The sequence below is a fragment of the Dipodomys merriami genome, unplaced genomic scaffold (genome assembly GCF_024711535.1).
Source record: "Dipodomys merriami isolate MVZ:Mamm:240054 unplaced genomic scaffold, mDipMer1.0.p SCAF_1, whole genome shotgun sequence".
NCBI classification, from domain to species: Eukaryota; Metazoa; Chordata; class Mammalia; order Rodentia; family Heteromyidae; genus Dipodomys; species Dipodomys merriami.
The window spans coordinates 6,643,369-6,665,500 of record NW_027202270.1 but is presented as its reverse complement, the minus strand read 5'-3'; the positions used below and the strand labels follow the sequence as shown (position 1 = coordinate 6,665,500).

At 38.6% G+C, this 22,132-nt stretch overlaps 1 protein-coding gene across 2 annotated transcripts in view; it reads left to right on the top strand.

The window, feature by feature from the left end:
- The window catches only part of Dis3l2 (DIS3 like 3'-5' exoribonuclease 2), a 401,227-nt gene that overhangs the window by 113,378 nt on the left and 265,717 nt on the right, over positions 1 to 22,132 (top strand). For both annotated transcript variants that reach the window (XM_070014895.1, XM_070014884.1), the window contains 2 exons: positions 377 to 430; positions 7,662 to 7,763. In XM_070014895.1, coding sequence (XP_069870996.1) covers positions 377 to 430; positions 7,662 to 7,763 — 156 coding nt within the window. The remainder of the gene's footprint in view (positions 1 to 376; positions 431 to 7,661; positions 7,764 to 22,132) is intronic.

Here is a 22,132-nt window from a genome sequence, read left to right as displayed (position 1 = left end):
AGGCTACTATTTAGTGAGGCATAATTCTCATAAACTCTTGTTTTTAAAGTCAAGGCTTCAATTTGAAGACAAGCAGAGAGGGATCAGCATTTAAAAACCCCAGTTATCACTTTCCTGCTCTGTGACCAATCAGTTGTTTCTCACCTAAGCTTGTTCCCAGCAAGATGTCAGTTTGAGCTTTCAGTTTTCCATACAATTTGCAGTTGCACATATCAACATAAATTGTGTTTTATGCAATGATCAGTTCCCATGCAGCTAACTTGTTTTCTAGGTGAAATTATTTGATGAAAAATTTTTATTGGAGAATAACATGCATATGGAAAAATAATAAATGTATAGCTAGATTTTCACAGACTTTAATTATTTTGTTTTAAAGGGTGTACTGAGAATTAATCCAAAGAAGTTTCATGAGGCTTTCATTCCTTCCCTGGTAAGTTCAATAACTTTATTATAAACCTAAGTCTAATTTAATTTTTTAGATGTGCTCTGAAACTGTAATCATATAATTTAACTAAAAAGCAGAATAGTAAAACAAATTTGAGGATGGGCAAAGATTTGTTTCAAATTTAAATAAACAGAATTTGCCTTTGGTTCACCACCCCTTCTCCAGTCTTAAAATTCCATGCCAAATGAAAGGATGGCATTTGTTTCCAAGCTGCAGAGAGCAGCTGGACCCAGGCAGACTACCCGCCAGTTTGTGTAATTGGATGCTCTTGCTTTATAGCTTAAAAGGATTTATGGTGTTTTTTTTTCCACTGATTTAAGTTAATCTTTTCTAAACAAATATGCTATCTCTTTTCGATCTACTGCGTGAGCTAATCTGAACATGTGCCCAAAAATAACAAGCAGAGCTTTTTGTTGTTGTCCAGACTTTCTCACTTCACTTTGGTGCAGGTGATAGGACTTTGAGCAAGGCTCTTTACTGTTCGGTCTTTAGGCCTTTTGTGCATTCATGGCTTGTTTTAAGAGGTTCCTGACATGTACTTAGCTTCATGTCTCTGGAGAAGGCCTGCTTGGCCAAAGTTGGGAGAGCATTATTCTTAATTCCTCACATTTCCAGGTTGCTGCAAGTAGGTTAGTTATAGAATCATACATTTTTCATGGTAGGAAAGGCCAGACGGATAAACTTCTGTTTATACATGAGGGAATGGAATATATACATTTCAGTTAACATATTTCATTTTGTTAGATGACAAGCTTAGTGAGAATTTAAGTTGAGTCATGTTCATTGTAAGTGATATTATTATCATTCTTACAGTACTTGTAAGACCTGTTTTTAAGCTCTGTTCAGTCCCTTCTCCCTTGCCATCCAGAAGCCAAGGACTTATATTTACATCCAAATTCTTACCCATTGGTTTGGAAAAAGTATCAGTGACTCACTGTATAATTCTGAATCATATTCTGCTCCTGAGCATAGTATTAGTATTCATCTTGGTACTTGAGTAGTAGAATCAAGGTTCAGATGGGAGGTAGTAACTTAGCCACAAGAACAATTCTTTCATATACTGGAAGTGCAGTAGATTCTAGAGTATGCTTATAAGGTAGAGATCATGTACAGAAATAATACACATCCATGAGCATTTCCTTCAAGGTGCATGTTGGAGACTGATAATAAATCTCTAAGTAAGTTCTGCCTAGCTAATGTTTATCCAGATTGGAAAGGACTTTCTAAAGTGGTTTAGTGGGTTTAGGGGAGGGGTTGGTTAAATTAGGAGCACTTGTATGTGAAAAACTTGAATTTTAAGCATGAGAATCACATTTGTTGGAGTAAAGATTTTATCCCAAGAGGTAAGTGTGAACTGAGCAGATTTAAAGCATTTCATCTCCTGTGTACATTGAGCTCATTGATTGGAGCAATAAGGGGAAAGACAACAATAAAAAAAATCTATGGGTATGGTGGTGATGCCTGTAGTACCAGTTGTTTGGAGCAGAGGTGAGAGGATTACAAGTTTAAAGTCAGCCTGGGCAAAAGCCTGGGCAAAAGTGTGGGACTCTTTTCTCGAAAACAAAAATAAAAGTACTGGTGGTGACATAGCTGAAAATTGAATCCCAAGTACCTCCCAGCCATTCCCTATAGAAAAGAATTTACTACTAGCTTTCTCCCTTTGCTGAGTTCACAGTCTGGAATTCATACTACTAAATTAAATCCCTGTTAGGTCAGCACCTAGAAGCATGAGGCCTAGGACAAAGTATCAAAGAGATACACATGTATCAACTATTGAAAAGTTATAAATCAAACTAACAAACTATTAAGTATATTCCATGGCAAGTAATAATATTCCTTGCCAAACTTACCTCTGTGTACCTGTGTGTTCAAGTGTAAATCTCAGATTTCTTAGAGCTCAATGGTGTGAATGAGGACAAGGTCCATCTCTGTCTTGCCCTTTCTCAAGCCTCCTCCTATCCCCTCATGGCTCCCTTGCATTGGGCAAGGTCTCTTGAATGCAAATGTGTGAGCATCTTATCCCATGTGTCTAAGCTCTGTCCATGCTATAGATACACCTGCCCTTTAGCCACCACTGAGCATGAGTGCTACCAAGATGCTCCAGCTGATTACTCCAGGGAATCATTTGGCTCTCAGAATTATTTGCCTGATGGGGAAGGGTATGGGCCCTAGTTAACGTTTTTGCAAATTAAAATCATGTACTTTTACTTCTTCATGAATTATTCTGGCTTAATGTTAAAGGACAGCTAGGAAGCAAAAGCAAAAATAAGTGATTTTTTAAAAGTTCACAGTAGGTCTCATTTTTGAAATTGTATTCTTGGCTTATCGTTAGTTTTTAAACAGATGTGGTAGACTGGCTTATTTCTATGCCTGTTGATTGATTGATTGATTGATTGGTTGGTTGGTTGTCATACTAGGGCTTGAATTTAGGGCTTTTTTTTTTTTTTTTTTGTCATGGGGCCTGAACTCTGGGCCTGGGCGCTGTCCCTCAGCTCTTCAGCTCAAGACTAGCACTCTACCACTTGAGCCACAGCACCACTTCCAGCTTTTTTCTTTTTGCTTATGGGGTGCTGAGGAATCGAACCCAGGGCCTCATCCATGTGAGGCAAGCACTCTACAGACAGGCACTCTACTACTTGAGTCTTATCTCCAGCCCTTTTTGCTTAGCTGTTTTCAGGCATATTTTTACAGTTTTGGGCATGGGCTAGCCTATTAAGTGACTGGTTTCATAGGTGTATATCACCTCACCTAGCCTGTTTGTGGGAAAGGTCACACCAGCTTTTTGCCTGGGCTGTCTTCTAACTACAGTTTTCTCAGTCTTTACTTTCCAAGTAGATGGGATTACATCATATCTGTTCTCTTTTATTCTTTTCTCTGGCTCGGGATTCAGTAGTACTATTGTCTCTAAAGGACTAAAAATTCTAAACAGTTTAATTCTAAGTAGTTAATAATAGGCTACAAAAGCTCTTAAAAAGGTCTAGTTGAGGGGTGGTTATAAATAGACTAGGTTTGGAGATTGGAATAGTCCTGAATTTGTGTGTGTGTGTGTGTGTGTATGTGTGTGTGAGTTTCAGTCTTTAGAGGCATTATAGAAAGGAATTGAAGAGACCAATATTAGAGGCAATGAATTTACATAGATCAACCCTAGAACTTGAAAGTCTAGATTTCTGAGTGGATATAGTTCATTTCATGTCCATGCTAAGAACAAACTATATCAACTGGAAAAAATGTCTACAGGTAGACTAGAAAAAAAGAGGTTAGATCAGGGCATGAATATTACTTGTATCTAGTTAAGCTGGGAGGATAAAGAAAGGGTTGATATTGATGTGGTGTAGTCTCTGATCTGACTAGAGGAAAAAGAAAAATTGCCTTACTTATAAAATGAAGATTGGATTAAATACTGCCCAATGTTTCTCACAACTTCAAAAGACAAGGTTTTTGAGGAAAAAAACAGAACTATAACTAAATTCTTTAGGTTTATTCCTCCTGTGAAAAAGGTTATGAATTCATATAATGTCATTTGCTATGCCAGAAAGTCAGTATAGTAGGCTAAAAACAATTGATCTTCAATATAAAATAACTTTGTGTGTGTCTTGTCATGGAAGACACCCTTTATACAGCTGTGAAATTTATTTCTGCTCCAAAAGGGAGCTATTCTATTGATAGAAGATGCTTTGGCTATCATGACTTTCTTAAATTGTCCTCCTTCATTTTCTTTCATAAGTATTTAGGTTATTCCCAAATTTGTTTATATTTTCTTTATGTTCATTATCCCTTTCCTTTCTTTTTTTAAAATATGTTTTTTATTGTAAAAACACTGTACAGAGGGGTTACAGTTACATGAGTAAGGTAATAAGTACACTTCCTACTGAGCATTGTTACTCCTCCTTTTGTTGTTGTTGTTTTTTAATTGTGAAAATACCGTACAGAGGGGTTACAATTATATGGGCAAGGTAATGAGTACATTTCTTATCAAGCATTATTGCCTCCTCCTTTGTTTCCCCTTCCCATCGCTTCCTTCCCGCCCCCCCCCCAAAGTTGTATTCCTTTCTTTTCTACTTTCCCTTCTCTTTTCTTTTCCCCTCTTTTTCCCTTTTCCCTCTCTGCTCTCCTTTCCCTGCTTTCCTTCTTCCCTCCCTCTCTCTGTCCATTCTCCCATCTACCCTTCTGTTCTTGGTAGCCTACTTAAAAAGGAATAAATGAAATTTTAATATTGACCTGTTTGAAATTTAATATATTCGTATTTCCCCCCTTTTTTTTTTGAGGCATGGGCTCAGTTTGTAATCCAAGCTGACTTTGAATTTGAAATCTTCCTGCCTCTTCCTCCCCAGTGCTGGGATTATAGGTGCGTGTCACCATACCCCACTGAAGTTTAGTATCTTTAAAAAAAGAGAGAGAGATTTGGCAATAATTACAGGCTTGTGGACCAATTAAGGAAGAACTGAGTAAAGATAGAATTAACTAGGGCTCTGTGAGTCAAACGAAGTTCAGCTTAGACTCCTTTCCTTATTTTTATTAGATAGAGAGATGGCATTACCATCATTCTATCACTGAAATCTCTGAGTTGCCAAAGGGATGGTTACAGCTGCTATAGAACAGGCATTTCATTGCGTGTTTTGATACAGAAGAACAAGTTAAGATGACCTCCAAACAGCTCTCTCCATTGCAGAGAAGTCTTACCAGATCAGGTTGCTTTATAAATTGCTGAAGGCAGAAACTCATGGTGACAGGCCATACTTCAGTTGTTCAGTTGTTCACTATTTACCCCTCTCTCCCTCTCTCCCTCTCTCCCTCTCTCCCTCTCTCCCTCTCTCTCTTTCTCTTTCTCTCTCTCAGAAGCTCCTTGTGAGGTCAAATTCAGTAATTCTTTGTGGCTAACACAGTAGTTGATCCTCAGGGACTTAGGGTGGGGTCAGGTTTGGCAGTTTGTAGGACACAGCTGCCAGCCCATTGCTCGATTGGAACTCAACAGGAAATCTATTCTAAAAGTTCTTAAATGGTGTGTAATAGGAAACAATTAGCAAAACACCGAGGACTAAAATTTCATTTTTTTTCTTGATGATTTTGGTTTGACACATTTAATTAACTAGAGTTTCATAGCGATCACCTTTAGTCCTTTGATTGTTTAATCTTATCTATAGAGTATCTATATTAAACAAAATTGAGTAGTGACTTTTTAGACTCTTCTTTTGACACTTCCTGTAAGGAAAGTTTACATTTGACTTCTCTAGTACTCTATAGAAATGAGCTTCTGGGAGAATAAAAGAAAAGTACAGTTGGAAGCTGGTGGCTCATGCCTATAATTCTAGCTATTAAGGAGACTGAGATCTGAGGATCACAGTTCAAAGCCAGACTCTTATTTCCAGTTACCACCAAAAAAAAGTCAGAAGTGGTCAGGTGTCTAAAGTAGTAAAGTGCTAGCCTTGAGCAGAAAAGCTCGAGGGACAGCACCCAGTCCCTGAGTTCAAGCCCCAAAACTGCCTCTCCCTTGCTCTCAAAAAAAGAAAGAAAGAAAGAAAGATAGAAAGAAAGAAAGGAATAAACAAAGAAAGAAAAGGAACTTGGTTGGTGAGACATTTTCTCTTGGGCTGACCTCTGAAAGTCTTCCTTCTCCTACCTTTGCTTCCTATAGCTGTTGATAGTTTCTTTTGCTAAATGACTACATACCTTTATACTAATGAAAACTGAGAAGACTAGATTAGACTGAACTATGGAGTATTGTCATGTCAATGAAAAAGCTAAAACCCTCAATTCACATCAGTCCTTCTGCCCCCCAACCAAAACAGAGAAAACCATGGTGCTGGGGCCACCGGGATGCTCCAGTCTTGATCAGTAACACACCAGAAGACAGAATCACAGAAAGCTTGTTCATGATCCTTCTTGATTTTATTTTATTTTGTAGAAAATATGACTTGTACAGAAAAGATGGTAAAACACCACAACATCCTGCTAAAGCAATTTCAAAGAATTAAAGCACATTCATTTGTGCTTTACAGTCGAAAAGCAGCTTTTAACTAACACTCTTTTCCTTCTTAAGAGGTTTTGCAAAGTAATTTGGCTTATCAGGAAGACTAGTACCCATTAAGTTGAGACATGGATACCCGAGGAGAGTCTTATGGAGCACCACACTGCTCAGAATAGGTAGTTGAGAATGTGAGGGGCCAGTGCCTTCTGGTCCTGGTGTGGAGATCACTCAGTTTCCAAGTTACATGGGTGTTGCAATGCTTTATGATTCTCATGTAACTTCTCTTCCTGTTCTTTTTGCTTCTCCTTAAATGTGTATAAAAACAAGCAAATTGCTCCTTTTGCCTTTTTAGTAGGCAGTATTAGGGGGGAGGCTGGGAAGGGATGTGAAGGGTAAACAAAAGGAGGAGGCTGCAATGCTTGGTAAGAAATGTACACATTATCCTGCCCATGTAATTGTAACCCCTCTGTACAGTATGTTCACAAATAAAAGAAAAAAAAAAGAAAAAAAAAAGTAGGCAGTATTACTCTGGGGTTCCTTCCTCTTAGAGAACTTGAGTCTTGAAGTTGGGTGCTGCACCTGCCCTCAGGAGGTTTCCCTGGGGATTATTTGTTGTTTCTTTTCTGTGCATTTGCATATCTCCTCTTTTCGTCTTACTTTATTTAAAACAAAAAGGATAACAAGAACAACTCCTTTTTCATTTCAGTTTTGAAAGCGTAATTTTTGTTTGTTCTATGCATTTTGTGTTTTTTTTTTTTCTTTTTTGTTGGTTGTGGGACTTGAACTTTGGACCTGGGTGCTGTCCCTCAGCTCTTCAGCTCAAGGCTAGTGCTCTACCACTTGAGCCACAGCCCCATTTCTGGTTTTATGGTGATTAATTGGAGATAAGAGTCTCATGGACTTTCTTGCCTGGGCTGTCTTTGAACCACAGTCCTCAGATCTTAGCCTCCTTAGTAGCCAGGATTATAGGCATGCGCCACCAGCACCTGGCTCATTTTGTATTTTGATTGATATTTTTGTTTTGTTTTTGTCTTGCATCTAGTTGATTATTTTTGTGAGTTTTTGTTGTTATGTACTCATTACCACATCTTTTTGTTTGAAAGATGTTTTAGTTAAATATATAGTCATATACTTAGAATTCCTGTTAAGAAAGTGCACAGATTGGTATCTAAACAATTTAAACCAAGGAAGTAAGTTTTGGTTTGAGGCCTCACTAAGATGACTATTTCCTTATTTTTCTCTCCAATCTAGGATGGTGATCGAGACATTTTTATTGATGGGGTTGTTGCTCGTAATAGAGCCTTAAATGGGGACGTGGTGGTTGTAAAACTGCTTCCCGAGGAGCAGTGGAAGGTGAGTTAAATATCCCTTTCTTAATTTGTTTCTTCTTTGTAATCTTTCTTTCTCCCAATTATGTAAGAATGAGGCATTGTAAACTAGAGGATAATTTGTAAGCCCTACAGGTGAGGTTGAGTGCCTGTGAACCAGGATACTGCATGGTGGGTACTTAAAGGTACCTGCTGGGAAGACATTGGATAATTTGACTTGTTTTTCTCTGACCATTCTGTTTTCTTTGACACATGCCTTATATTTTTTTCGGTGTTCTTTTGGATAAAAATAAAGCTTGCCAACATAGTCAAACTTGAGTTGTATTATTTTTCCACACCCTGTGCTGAGAAATCTGGCCAGTCAAAGCCATAGGGATAGTGACATTCTTCAGACATTCTCCTGCCTGTACTGGAAAACATGGCAACACATGCTTGGCCTAGTGTGGTGATTGGTATCCTTTGGCTCATAAAAATAGCATGTATGTATTTTTATAAAATAAGAATTAGTGGCAAAAGAAAGAGGGTTTTTTTTTAAAATGTTAGTTTTTGGGCTTGAACTCAGGGCCTGAGCAGTATACCTGAGCTTTTGTGCTCAAGGCTAGCGCTCTGCCATTTGAGCCACAACTTGCCATCTGGCCTTTTGGTGATCAATTGGAGATAAGAATTTCATGGACTTCCCTGGGCTGGCTTTGAACTGCAATCCTTAGATCTCACCCTCTTAAGTATGTAGGATTACAGGGGTGAACCACCTGTTCCTGGATAGAAAATGTATGTCATGAAAGAATGTTCTGGAATTTAGTCTTCATGTGTGTATATCAATTGAAAATGACGATGTGATTTTAATTTTGACTTATTTCAAATAACAATGAAGGTCAGGCTTTAAGTTTCTCTGAATAATTTAGTTTCTTTGAATTGCTGCCTTATACTTGTATGTCCAAGTCTGAATTTGTCTTTATATCGTTTGTTTCATTTGGCTCAGTTTATTGGTATTTAACAATTTGGTGTCCTTTCAGTGCGAGGTACAGTGATTAGTAATGTGGGCTTGTAGGTGAGGCTACTGGGGTTTGAATCTCATCTCTGCCATTCATCTGTGTAACTTTTGGTGACTTATCATATCTGTTTTCCTCAAATGCATCCATAAAGTCAGAATAAGCCTAGTACCTACTCCATAGATTTTTCATGACAAATAAATGAAAAAATAATAGCATGGCACCTGCAAACCTTAGAATCATGGAAACTCAAGACTGTTCATTCTTTTGGCTAATTTTTCCAGAAAAGATGTAATGTGAGGACTAGAATCTTATCTCAGAGCTTTGGTGAAGAACAAATTGAATTCTTTTTTTTTTTTTTTTTAATCTGATAGAGCTAGAGGAATTGATTAGAACTCTGTGTGAGGTACAACAGAGTACAAGGATTTTCATAATGGTCAGAATAGACATAGTACTTGCCTTCATGGAGTTTATAGTCTAATGGAGAGTGCAGACAGGGCTGCATATATGTTAAGCACATTTAGGCACACTTAATTTTAGTACTGTAAGGCAAGTGCAATGTTTTTCATGAGTGAATTTTCCCAGGTATTATTTGGGTTTAAGTTTTTACATGAGTTTCTGAGAGAACAAACACTCAAGCCATAACAGTGCATTTAGATATGAATGAAGTGTCTACTGGTAGAACAGCAGAAATGGAGAGTGTATGGCAGAAAACTAATTGGAATTCTGCATGAGTAGATGAGGTTGTTTGGCCAAGCAAGGCCAACTTGCTGGACTGTGGCCCCTGCCAGAAAATGGATTAAAAAAAAAAAAAAAAAAGAGCCGGTGCCAGTGGCTAACGCCTGTAGCCCTAGCTACTCAGGAGGATGAGATCTGAGCATCATGGTTCAACACCAGCCTGGGCAGGAAAGTCCCTGAGACTCTTATCTCCGGTTAACCATCAGAAAACCAGAAGTGTCATTGTTGCTCAAGTGGTAGAGCACTAGCCTTGAGCTGAAAAGTTCAGGGGCAGTGTGCAGGCCCAGATTTCAAGCCCCACGACTGAAGGGAAAAAAAAAAAAAATCTATCTATCTATCTATCTATCTGTCTGTCTGTCTGTCTATAAGAAAGAATAAATAGATTTGTTGCATTATTTCCCTTGTTCCTCACCTGCTTTGTTGATAGGGCCAGCAAGTATATTCTTCCTATCTAGAAAGATGGGATAGGTGGTTGATCAAAGCTTGGAGCTGGTTTGGGGGTGAAGGTATTTGTTTTGTTGAGGTCTAGAAGGACAGGTTTGGGACTGCACTATTATTGCTTCATCCTTAGTGCCTTAGCTTTTTGGTACAAAAATCTGTACGTTCTATAAAACTCAGTCCAAAAAGTTAGTTCTTTTCTCCCAGAGGTCTAATTTTATGAATTCCTAGGTCATGGGAGATACCTAAGTATTCCCCAAATCAGTATATACAGATTGTTTTGCTGTTTCACAGGTATTATGCTAAAGTGGAAGAGATCAAACCAGTCCAGTAGGGACAGTTACACATTGGTATGGACTGTTAGGTGGGCTATAAAGTGCTGGTTCTGTCCAGCAGGTATTGTGATGATGAAGACTTGCTTATGCAGTGATGCTTCATATTCCATATTTAATGTTTCATACCACCATAGGCTAAAGAGTAACTTTTACTCTTCAATAGACATAAAAATCAAAAGACAGGCCACAAATGAGGAGAAAATATTTGGAAAACACTTATCTAATCAAAGACTTTTATCTAAAACAATGTAATAGTAACTCAATTACAAAATTCATTAGATCTGAATTCTTCATTAAAGAAGATAAATGTTGGCAACTGAACAAGAAAAGGTTCTTAGTATAATGAGTCATTAAGGGTATGTAAATTGGAAGCACAAGATACCAATGCAGATCCACTAGAACAGCTGATGTTAAAAAAACTGACAATAGGGGCTGGGGATGTGGCTTAATGGTAGAGTGCTTGCCTTGAATGCATGAAGCCCTGGGTTTGATTCCCCAGTGCCACATAAACAGAAAAAAGCCAGAAGTGGCGCTGTGGCTCAAGTGGTAGAGTGCTAGTCTTGAGAAAAATGAAGCTTATAGACAGTGCCCAGGAAAAGGATGGCCAATAACCAGTGTTGGCAAGGAAATGGAATAGCTAGAACTGCTGACACAGTCACTTTGGAAAAAAGTCTAGGCATTCCTTAAAAAGTGAGGTATATACCTAACATGATACAGTCACTAATTCTTGGCTCTTTACCTTAGTGAAATGAAAGCATTTGTCTACATAAAGTCTTACACATAAATTTTCATTCAACTATATTTGTAATAGCCCCAAAATGGAACCAATCCAAAATCTCCATCAGTATGTGAATGGCTAATCCAACTTCAGTGTATTCATTCAGTGGAATAAACTCAGCAATAAAAAATGTGAATGACTGATAACATGCCACAACATACGTGAATCTCAAATTAAATTATGACGGGTAAAAGAAGGTAGGCAGAAATTAATACACTCAGTGCAATTCTATTTCTATGAAACTCTAGAAAAATGCGAACTAAATAATAGTAACAAAGGAAGATTGGTGGTGGCCTAAGTGGCAGTTGGAGAGATGGATTACTTAGAGGATCTAAATAAACCTTTTGGAGTAATAGATAGGTTCATTATTTTGATGGGATTGTTTTATACTATATTTGCATGTCAGGACTTCTCACTTTAAACTTAGTTTTTGGTATTGGTATGAGGGTATGAACCAGACCTTCTACTCTTCCTTAGCTTTTCTGTTTATGGCTATTCTACCTTTAGCTATACATCTAGTCTAGATTTCTTTGCAGGTAATTTGGAGGTAGAGTCTCAGACTTTTCTGCCTGACCTGGCTTCAAAATACGATTCTCTGTCTCACCCTCCTGAATGGCTAGAAGTACAGGCATGAGTCACGGGTACCCAGCTTTCTTAAATACTTGCAGTTTATTTTGTATTAGTTTTACTTCAAAAGAGCTATAAAAATACTGAAAACAAACAAATGGATAAAGATATTTGTATCAGTGTGTGGAGTTCCAAAGAGAGATGGGACAGAAGCTTCTCAGAAATGTGCCTTTGGGAGTCATCACCACGAGTGTGGTATGTAAAGAAATGGATGAGATTACCCAAAGCTGTAGCCAAAGGAGGGAAGAAGGACAATACTAAGTTTGTGGGTAAGCCAGATTTAGAGGTGAGGTGAATGTAGAGAGGCCTGTGCTTCTGCTGTATGGGGTACAGACCACAATGGCCTAGGGAAGTGGATACTGCAATCTAAGGGTATAGGGGGCAAACGTACAGTGGAATGGGGTCAACCAACTCAAAAGTTTTATAGTGTAGTCCATGTGACCTGCTTAAATAGAGAGAGCATCTTTTTTGTTGTTTGTTTATTTAGTTAGTTATATTTTTGTGCTGGTCCTGGCTCTGTCCTTGAGCTTCTTTGTGCAAGGCTAGTGATCTATTACTTGAGCCACAGTTCTACTTCTGTTTTTTTTTTTTTCCCCCTTTGGTGGCTAATTGGTGATAAGAGTCTTATGGATTCTCCTACACTGGCTGGCTTCAAACTGTCAGCCTCCTGATTAGCTAGATATGATCCATTGGCATCTGGCTTACTGTTACTTATTTTTGAAACAGTTCTATGTAACCCAGGCTGACCCAGAACCTGCGTTGTAGACTAAGCTGGCATGAACTCATGAACTCCTTCTGCCTTCACTTTCAAGTGCTAGGATTACAGGCATGTGCTACCATGCCTGGTGTAGAGGGTGCTTTTTGTATAAATTCTTTGCTTCTTCAGATCTGTTTTTGCTGACAGGCCAAAGGAAGTTTAATGGAAAGAGTTAGCATGCCTGTAGCCCATAAACAAGAAAGAAGAGGGTGATAGTGGATTTGTCCTTGGGAATAATAGTAGGAACTTAGTCCACAGAGGGTAGAGCTAAAGGCTTTCAGTGAAAGAGCCAATTTGCCGCTATCTATAACATAATATTTCTGTGAAAACTAGTGTTCCTGTCAGTGGCAACCTCTTAAAAGGCAAAAATCCTCTGGGTTGGTCCAGTTTGATATCTTGTGGGAAGGAATATTCCAGGGACTATTCTTAAGGTCAAAAGGAAAGGTTGGGGTCCCTGAGTCTTGGCTGCTGGGTGTTGGCTTCAGACATGGAGTTAGAGCTCAAGTGTAGGAAAGTTTCTGTCTCACAGGGGCCAAAGTTTTATAAATTAGCATTAGTCAGAGGTTTGGGGGTCTCTCTTGGCTTTACAGGCTGTCACCTTCATCTGTCAACCACGTACCTTGTCAAGAGGTATAGCAGTCACTGTCCTGTGTGGGAGTGGGTGGCCTTGGACTGTGGGAGCAGGTGGGCATAGAGAACTAGAGGGACTCAGCAGGCAGGCTAAATAGCATTCAGGAGTCTGAAGAGGAGATGGAACTTAGGCGGAGGTTTGCAAAGCTGGGAGCTGCTATTTCTTGTCTTAGAGAAAGATGGGTATGAGGATGCCATTCTTTAGAACCACTCAAGTCTTTAATCTGCAAATTATCCACCTTGGATTTTGATAATATACAAATTCTCATTTAGTAAGTGCCTGAAATTGTGCATTTCTTAACAAGTTCCCAGGTAATGGTAGTTCTACTGATTTAGGGACCATACTTCGAATAACAAAGGCTTACTTTGTGCGGCAGGAGGGAGTAAAAGAAGAGTTAGGAATCTGGGAATTGCTGGCTTCTGAATCTTAGCTCTGATTGGTAGGAAGATAGTTAAGGGAAAAATGTCTCCCTAAATATTGTGTTCTTTATTGCTAACATCTTACTAAGCAGAGATTGGCATGGACACATACAAAAGGCTCCTTCCCCTTTGATTGTTGGGGAGGAGGCACCACTGCCTTGGCAAGGCCTGAGCCTTTACCTCTCAGAAGATTTGAGATGTACATTACCTGTTTTTTTTTTTGTTGTTGTTAATTTTACTTTTTATTCTATGTAGTATCCTAAGGGTCTTTACAGTGGCTGTTTGACAATAGCTTTTTTTTTTTTTTTTTTTTTAATTAAAGCCAGCCCTATTAGGTATGTTTCTTAGACCTCATTAATTAAGAATATTTCCATAGCTTCCTATTTTGAAGGGGTGGGGACTTGTTAGCTTTAGCCCACCTGTTATAGTTGTTGGTGATAGGGTCAAACTACAGAGAAGGGACTAATTCTTACTTGACGTGCAGAATGTCCGTATCTCAAAGCAGACTGGCAATTGTCTTATAAGTTTGTTTGTACAAAGGCAAAGTGTTATCAAAGGAATCTGTAGTCAATGATGTGAGCAAAATGAGTTAATTGGATTATTCATTTTCTTTCTGCTTGTTTTACTTACCCCTCTTGGGTATGTAAACTAAAGGGCTTTTGAGGCTTTAGTATAACAACAGTTCTTTTAGTTATAATAGTAAATAGTCAATTTATTTCACAGCATGTTTTTTTTTTTTTGTAAAACAATATGAAAGTATCAAGCTGTGAGGCAATAAAAAATAATTTGCTCTTATGTAACAATGCTAATTTCCGAATTCTTCCACATTTTTGTGTGAGTGTGTGTGTAAAGGATAGTTGAGGGGCAAATGATAGTTTTCCTCACTTTACCAGTTGGGAAAATAAGATACTTTGAGGTACGTGACTTGTTTCAAGATTTTTGGCAAGTGCAGGGGTAGAATCCAGATCTCTTCACTTTAGCTTAATGTTCTTTCCCCCTGGTTTTCACATGGAAACTATGTCCCCAGATGGCTTGGAAATTCTGATCTTGATTCTTCCTGGAGCAGAACTGGGCACCTAGTAGTTTCTCATCTTCCATTCATCTTGCTTTGTGATAGATCCTGGAGATAAGAACAGAACAGAATGGGTCCCAGGCTTTGCCCTTAAGGAGCTTGTGGGCTGGTTGGAAGAGAATGGAAACTATTACAGTAGGGTTTACAGGATGGAAACAGAGTACACATGTTACATGAGCAGCAGACAGAGAATTGGGGAAGGTGATATAGAGAAGGTTACATTTTAACTAAGGTTTGAAGAATAGAAGAGAGGAGAGTGGTTTTGTTTTGTTTTAGGATGTGAACGATTTGGATTGGAAATGATTTAGTAAGAGGTTATGAAAATGTCAGATTTCAAGGAGGAACATATGGATTGAGCTTTCTCCTTATGCTGTACCATTGGCTTAATGCTCTGTATCCTCTACTAAGTCTCCTAGACATGGGGCTCCCACCCTTTCAGAGTTTGCTGCTTATATAACAATGTATATTATGTTTCCATCCTGTAAAGGCTACTGTAAAACTTTCCATTATCTTCCAACCAGCCTTCAAAGTCCTTTACTGCATGGAGACTAGCATCCTTGAATCCATTGTGTAGAGGCTTTTGGAATGTTGCTATATACTTTGAAACTCTTCTATTTGCCATTTGCTTGATCTGTACCCTTCTTCTTCTTCCATAGTTTGTTTCCCTGTCATTTGCTCTTTTTTCTTTAGAGTTCATTCCCCATAGGGTTATATGGATAGCCATGTCATTCATCTTCTTGACCACAAGTTAATCCTCTTATTTTCCTTTCCTTTATATTCCAATGCAGTATAATACTTATAAATATCTGTAAACCCTATGGGTACGGGTGATAATGAACATTTTGATGCTTATTCTGTAGCAGATACTTTATTTGGTACAGCATACCATTCTTTAGTGTGATGTTATCCCTGTCCTATTTTTGTGAATGAGGGAACTGGTGCTTAACTCAAACCAACAGAGCTGTATTTCTATATTAGATTTCTATATCTTGATTTCATGATCTCACTGATATTTGTAATTTTGGAGATATCAAGGAGAGAGTATTTGGTGTGTACAAATATCAAGGAGAGAGTATTTGGTGTATAAAAATTAGCATAAATTTAGAAAGTAGCAACATATATTTAGCTTTAGGTACTACCTTAAGTTGCTCTCCTGGGTAAAGAAGATGACTATATCAGTTGAAATAGCCTAAGGCCTACTTACTAGTGTTAGAAAACAAACAGTTACGGAAAAATTACTCAGAATTCTAGTGGTTCTGTCTGAAGACTGGGGAGGCATGATAGCATCTGGGCATTGTGGAGACAGGTGTTGGGAATGAACCAGAGCCTTATTAGGCATCTTCTTTAGACAGTGGGTCAAATGCTGAAAGAGAAGACTCGACTATGAAAACTGGATCGAGAGCTACGGCTTGGTGGCCAGGGCAGAGTCAAAGGCATGATAGACCTACATGTTATCCTGGATCAATGGCAGCAGATTCCCAATTGATATGGCACAGATATTCAGTAAGGACATAGATGGTTGTCAGGTAGAGGTGTGTCCCTTTGGGGCTTTGAGATTGGGTTCCAATTCCAGAGATGGGAGACTGTCTTACTATAGAATGGTAGACACAGATAGGATTTGATCTTTAGAATTGGGAGAATTGGCTAGAGTCATTCAGGGGGCAAGAACAAAAGCAGAAAATGGCCCTTGAGAGGCAGAATTCTGGGCTTTTTTGTTGTATTTTAGGAGACTTGGGTACATAGGATACATCTCTGATGTCTTAGCTCTGGAGGTAGGTTGAAAGCTAGGCGCTTCCATGGCTTGACTGGGAACTGGGGTAAGTAGCTTAGTTAATGTAGCCCTAATGATTGGTCCAGAGAAAGTTAGCATAAAGGATGTTGACAAGAGGGTTGAGAGCAGACTCAATCAGGTAAAACAATGAAACAGGTTCTCCCTGGTAAAAGAGATGATTTCAAGAGATGATTACTTATTGGAACTTAGCCTCTTTATTCTTTTGCCTAATATTAGAAAGTGTACTAAGTCAGGCTGGAATCTACTTGATGAGTTGATACCTTCTGGGAACCTGTATTGCCAAGGATGCATATGTATGCTTGTTGAGTGCCTACGCAAGTGGGAAGAAATTAGTCAAGCATTGTGTTATCTGAATCTAAATATCTCTCAAGACAGTATTAGTTAACTTAGAGCATAAGAGAAAGTCTCTATGCATGATTTAAGGAGACTAGGTTGTCAAGGATATTTATTGTGTATTTCCTAGGGTGTCTATTGTACAGTTATAGTTACTAAATCATCATTTTTATACAGAGACAATAATCTTTCAACATGGGAATAACAAAAATATAGATGAATATTTTGGAAGAAAGTGGCACAAAAAGGAGGAAATAACTTGAGTTTGAAAGAATAAAGAAAGTGCTGATAGAAATGCTACTCTTGTTCTAAATTAAACAAAGAAAATCAAAGTTCACATTCCCTAATTTTCAGTGGCTGTTCCAAACCTTATGGCCACATAAAATTGGCCTAGTGAATCAATTCTTTTGACAATCAACTTTTAAGTGTTTTAAGGTTTTGTCTTTCAAGTTCTTCTTTAAATATGCACCCATCATACTAGATTATGTTTAATCCAATCTCTTATATAACCACTATCATCTTGGATTGTTCTCAATTCCAGTGGAATTAGAATTTCTTGGAACTATTTGCTTTCTTGGCCTACATGGCAGCCCGGCAAGGATTTAGAAGGTATTTAAGGGTGCAGAGCAAGGTTTTGGGAGCCTCCACCCAGAGTACTATGGTAGGTAAGGTATATCTACTACCATGATCAGATTTTACCAAGATTGTTATATATACAAGCCTATTTTTAACAGTCATCTTTTTTTGCTCATGATTGCCAGCTCTGAGCTCAAATACTTCCAGCTCTTTCCTGTTGTAAACTTGCCTTCAGATCTCTGTAATTAAAACTGAAATGTCAAATAAAAAGATGTATCATTTAAAAATGGAAAAGCTTATTTGTGCTGGGAAACTCCCAATTAGTCTTTTAAGATTATTGCTAGAAAATGAATTTCCTTCCTCCTTAACTTCATGGAGATGGTTTGGTGGACTTTATAATCATTGAAATGAATAAGTTAGATATCTAAAGCAGTGATGGCATTTAAATGCTCCAGAAATGTTAAATATTCCTCTTCTTGGAAATCATGACTGCAAGTCATATTTTGGCAAAGATCACATAAAGACACAAATTTATTATTCCTAACTCTTGAGTTTACCACTGATAATATCTACTCACAGAAGATGTAAAATGCTGGTGTTTCATCATCTCTCATTGAGTCATCTGAATGCTACACAGTTATGTGGTAGGAAAGCTTCTGCTGTGAGATGATGACATGATTAATTTCTTGCTTATACTCTTTACCCAACAAGGTGACTTAGGGGCTTTTATTTTCAAGATACTTACTCCAGAGCCCATGCTGGATAGAACAGGTGTCATTAGAAGTAGCCTTTTTTTTTTTTTTACTGTGGCAGAAGGAAACAGCCAGAGAGAACACCATTTAAAGTACTCAGTCCCAAGCTGGGTACTGGTGGCTCATGCTTGTAATTCTTGCTACTCAGAAGGCTGAGATCTGAAGATGGCTGTTCAAAGCCAGCACAGGCAGAAGACTTTGAGAGATTATCTCCAGTTAATCTGCAAAAGTACCAGACTAGAGGTGTGGTTCAAGTGCTAGAGTACCAGCTATGAGAGAAAAAGCTGGGTCAGAGGTTGAGGTCCTTGAATCAAGCTGTTACTGGCATGCTTTGTGCCTCTGCATGTGTGCATGCATACTCACACATTCTCCTTCCTTCCCTCCTCTTACACACAAATGCCCAGTACAGAAATGGCAGAGTAACTGCTGTTCATTGGCCAGAATGAGTTATGTGGCTCTACCTAACCACAGCCGTGCAGACATGCTAAATGTCTTCAAGTAGGGGTAGCAAGACTTATCTGGTAAATGACACTAGTGACCACCATACTGGATGAATTAGATTAATTTTATGGGGGTATTCTTGATTAATAATCTGGTGACATAATCCAGTAGTCACAAAAAGAGTTTCTGCATTGCTTATTGCAAATTTGTTTCCACAAAAGAAAAACCTCCAAAACCCAGAAGTACCTGAAAATATCCTAGATGTTCCTCCAGATTACCCTCCATTATGTAATTCGTTGTTTTAAAGTACATTTCGAATATGAAGTAATTTGCTGTTTTTTAAATTAATGGTATAGTGGTGCAGTTTGTATAAATGAAAAGCAAGGGCATGTGTCTTAAGGAAATATATTGGCATTTATTTGGTAATATTTATATATATCAAGAGTTTATTGTTAATAGTAACAATGTGGGGCTGGGGATGTGCTGAAGGGTAGAGCACTGCATAGCAGACATGAAGGTCTCAGTTCAAACCCCAGTGCAATGTTTTCTTTTTACCAGAATTTGGTTTTGTTTCCCGTAATTTGAGCTTAGTTTGTCCAAACGATTTTCCTTGTACATTTTAATGGAACAGAATATTTATAAATAAAGGTCATACTGCTTTAGGAGTTCTGGCAATATCATGTACAAGTCAGAAATATTATGCACAAAGGAGGCCTGATAAAACATGATAGACTTGGAAAACCAAATATACAGTACTATTTTGGAACTTAAAATGCAAGATACCAATATAAAGTAATAAGAGAGTGGCTACAATGTAGATAGAAAAAGAGGGAATAATATCATGTCACAAAATACCTCACACCCCCAAATGTCTTCTTTTTTTTTTTTTTTTTTTTTTGTCAGCCGTGGGGCTTGAACTCTGGGCCTGGGCGCTGTCCCTCAGCTCTTCAGCTCAAGGCGAGCGCTTTACCACTTGAGCTACAGCGCCACTTCCAGTTTTCTGGTGGTTTATTGGAGATCGGAGTCTCACAGTCTCTCCTGCCCGGGCTGGCTTTGAACCGCGATCCTCAGATCTCAGCCTCCTGAGTAGCTAGGATTACAGGCATGAGCCACCAGCGCCCGGCCCCAAATGTCTTATTATATAAGAGTAAACATGTTAAGTGATCATGTAGGCATGAAAAGGAGGGATAACATTCATGTGTGAAAATATCCCGGGGTAGGGGATATTTTCTGCAAGATTTGGACTGTGAGCTGTAGTTTGCAATTCTATTCTAGAGATATAACTAGACCTCATGAACGTGCTTGCATCTGCCTTGTCAAGACCTGGGCCCTAGACACAGATATCTTATTCTTATCCCTAAACAATATTCAGACTATAAGAAATGTCTTGATCTTTTTGAAGCCATCTCAGTATATTAACCTGCAGATCTTGAGTCTTGGAAATTTTAAATCAGAAAACATTAAGGAGTTCTATTTTTAGAAATTGTTTTATTGGATTTTGTATTTTCTTTTTTGAGTTTCCTCTTTCATGATATGAGAATATTTACTTTAAAGTCTATTAAGAATTCTGAATGTATTTATCATAGTTGTGGATAAGTTTTTGACAAGATTAGAATAGATCTTGCAGATGGAAGTCTAAGTACTGTTTTTTTGGAGGCAGAGGATTTTGAATGCAGAACATGTTTGTCCACTGTAACTCTGAAGTGGCTCTCACCTTAATACTGCTTGCTCCAGCTTCTTCAGTTCCTTGTGTCCCTGGAATCTACCTTTCTTCTACAAGCCATTTATTTGGGTAGCATGAACCACTGTTTGCAGTCAACAGAAAGAATCTAAGTAGCTCTTTTTAAGACAAATGGAGGCCATTTATGTCTCTAGAAAAATTGTCAGAATACAGGATATACTAGAGGAGGATAGTAGTCATCAGTTTAAACGTTAGTGCTTGAGGAAAGTTGACAAAGGTACATTCAAAGGAATGAGTGAGTGTACAGCTACAAATAGGAAGTGGGTCAAGAACAAAGTGAGTCAAGAACAAAGGAAATTTCTAGCAAGTTGGAACAGAGAGAATGAGAGTGAATGAGAAAAATGGTTTAGAATACAGGCAGTCAGCAGAGAAGGCTGGTGCACCCTTGTGACTCCTCAGTTGGACTTGTATTGAGTGTTTCATGGGGGTCAGGACTGTCAGGCCTGTAGAGGGCCAGTGATGCTTTCTGGAGAGAAATTTTGGGAAGAAATGGATCATGATCAGAAATGTAAGTGTTAAACATGAAGGAAAGAAAAGAGAAGACTTGATGAAAGCAGGATTCTAAATTACTCCAAATGCAGACTTTAAGAAATCCACCTGATTTGAGATTATGAGTAGTGGCTGGAAAAATCCTTCTCAGCTTTGTTGGGGCTCCTTCTCAATGGCAAAAGCACAGCCTTGAAAAACCTGTCATCAAAAATCTCTGAGATTGGGTAATCTATAAAGAACAGACAGTTATTCAGTAATAGTTCTGAGGCTACAAAGCCAGCGATCAGGGCACTTGTCGGGTGAAGCTACATTCTCTGGAAACCATGTGTTCTCACATGACAGGCAGGGAGGGAGGAACCTAAGACCTAATCACCTCTTCAAGGCCCTACTTCCTAATACCATCACATTGATAGTACCTGACTTTTGACATGTTCAATTCTAGCACCCAGTTGGTCTGGCCAAACACCAAAATGAACTGTCACAGCTCTTGGTGTATGTTTGTTTTCTTTTCCTGGAACTACTTGGCAGAGTGAGGTCTCACTTTAATTCTCTTCGATGATGTATCTTCATTTGGTAAGCACCATAGCCTTGGGACTGTTGGGATAAGATCTAGAGGTTGAGCCGTGGAAACTTGAATATATTGGTTTTGTGCCTTCTGCTGGTCCTAATGGGTAGTTTTGGGTGTGGTGTTTCCTTTGGAGTAATCTGGGCACTTTCAGCTCAAAGTGTTCATGTGCCAGCAGCACTGCAGATTCTCAGGCTCTTATCTCATGACCTATTGCGTGATCTATATGAGCATTAGATTTTGAGAAGCATTGATGTGAATGTGTAAAGAAGTGACTCATACTGGGTGCTGGTGGCTCACCCCAGTAATCCTTTAGCTATTCAGGAGGCTCTTATCTCCAGTTAACCACCAAAAACCTGGAAATGGAGCTGTAGCTTAAGTGGTTGAACACTAGCTTTGAGCAAAAAAAATTCAGTGACAGTGCCTAGACCTTGAGTTCAAGCCCTAGGACTGGTGTGCACATACGTGCGAGCGCATGCATGCATGCACGCACACACACACACGTCATTTTTGTTTGGTTTTAGAATAAATGACCTAGGCACTCTTAAGATAGGAGGTGCATATATATGACATAATTGTAGCTGGCCCTCAAAGGGGAGTCATTAGTGCATTGGTTCTTGTTTGGGCTTCAAGGATTTGAAGTAGTCATGGTGAGCTCCTTGTTTGTACTTTGGACCTTCCCTTCTGTCTCCCACTCCACCTCTTTACTGGCTTCTCTAGTTAGCTCTAGCAAAAGAAAGGTAGCCAATAATTAATTACTTTTATTCTAATAACTGCTCTGTAATCTGGCTCTTTGCCATTTGTCAAGGATCATTTTAGCTGAGTTGAAACAATCATGTTATTTCCATTTTAATAGGCTTCCATTTTAACTCATTTTTTCCCCTGAAGAATTATCTCTTATCTGTGTTTAATACATGTTTC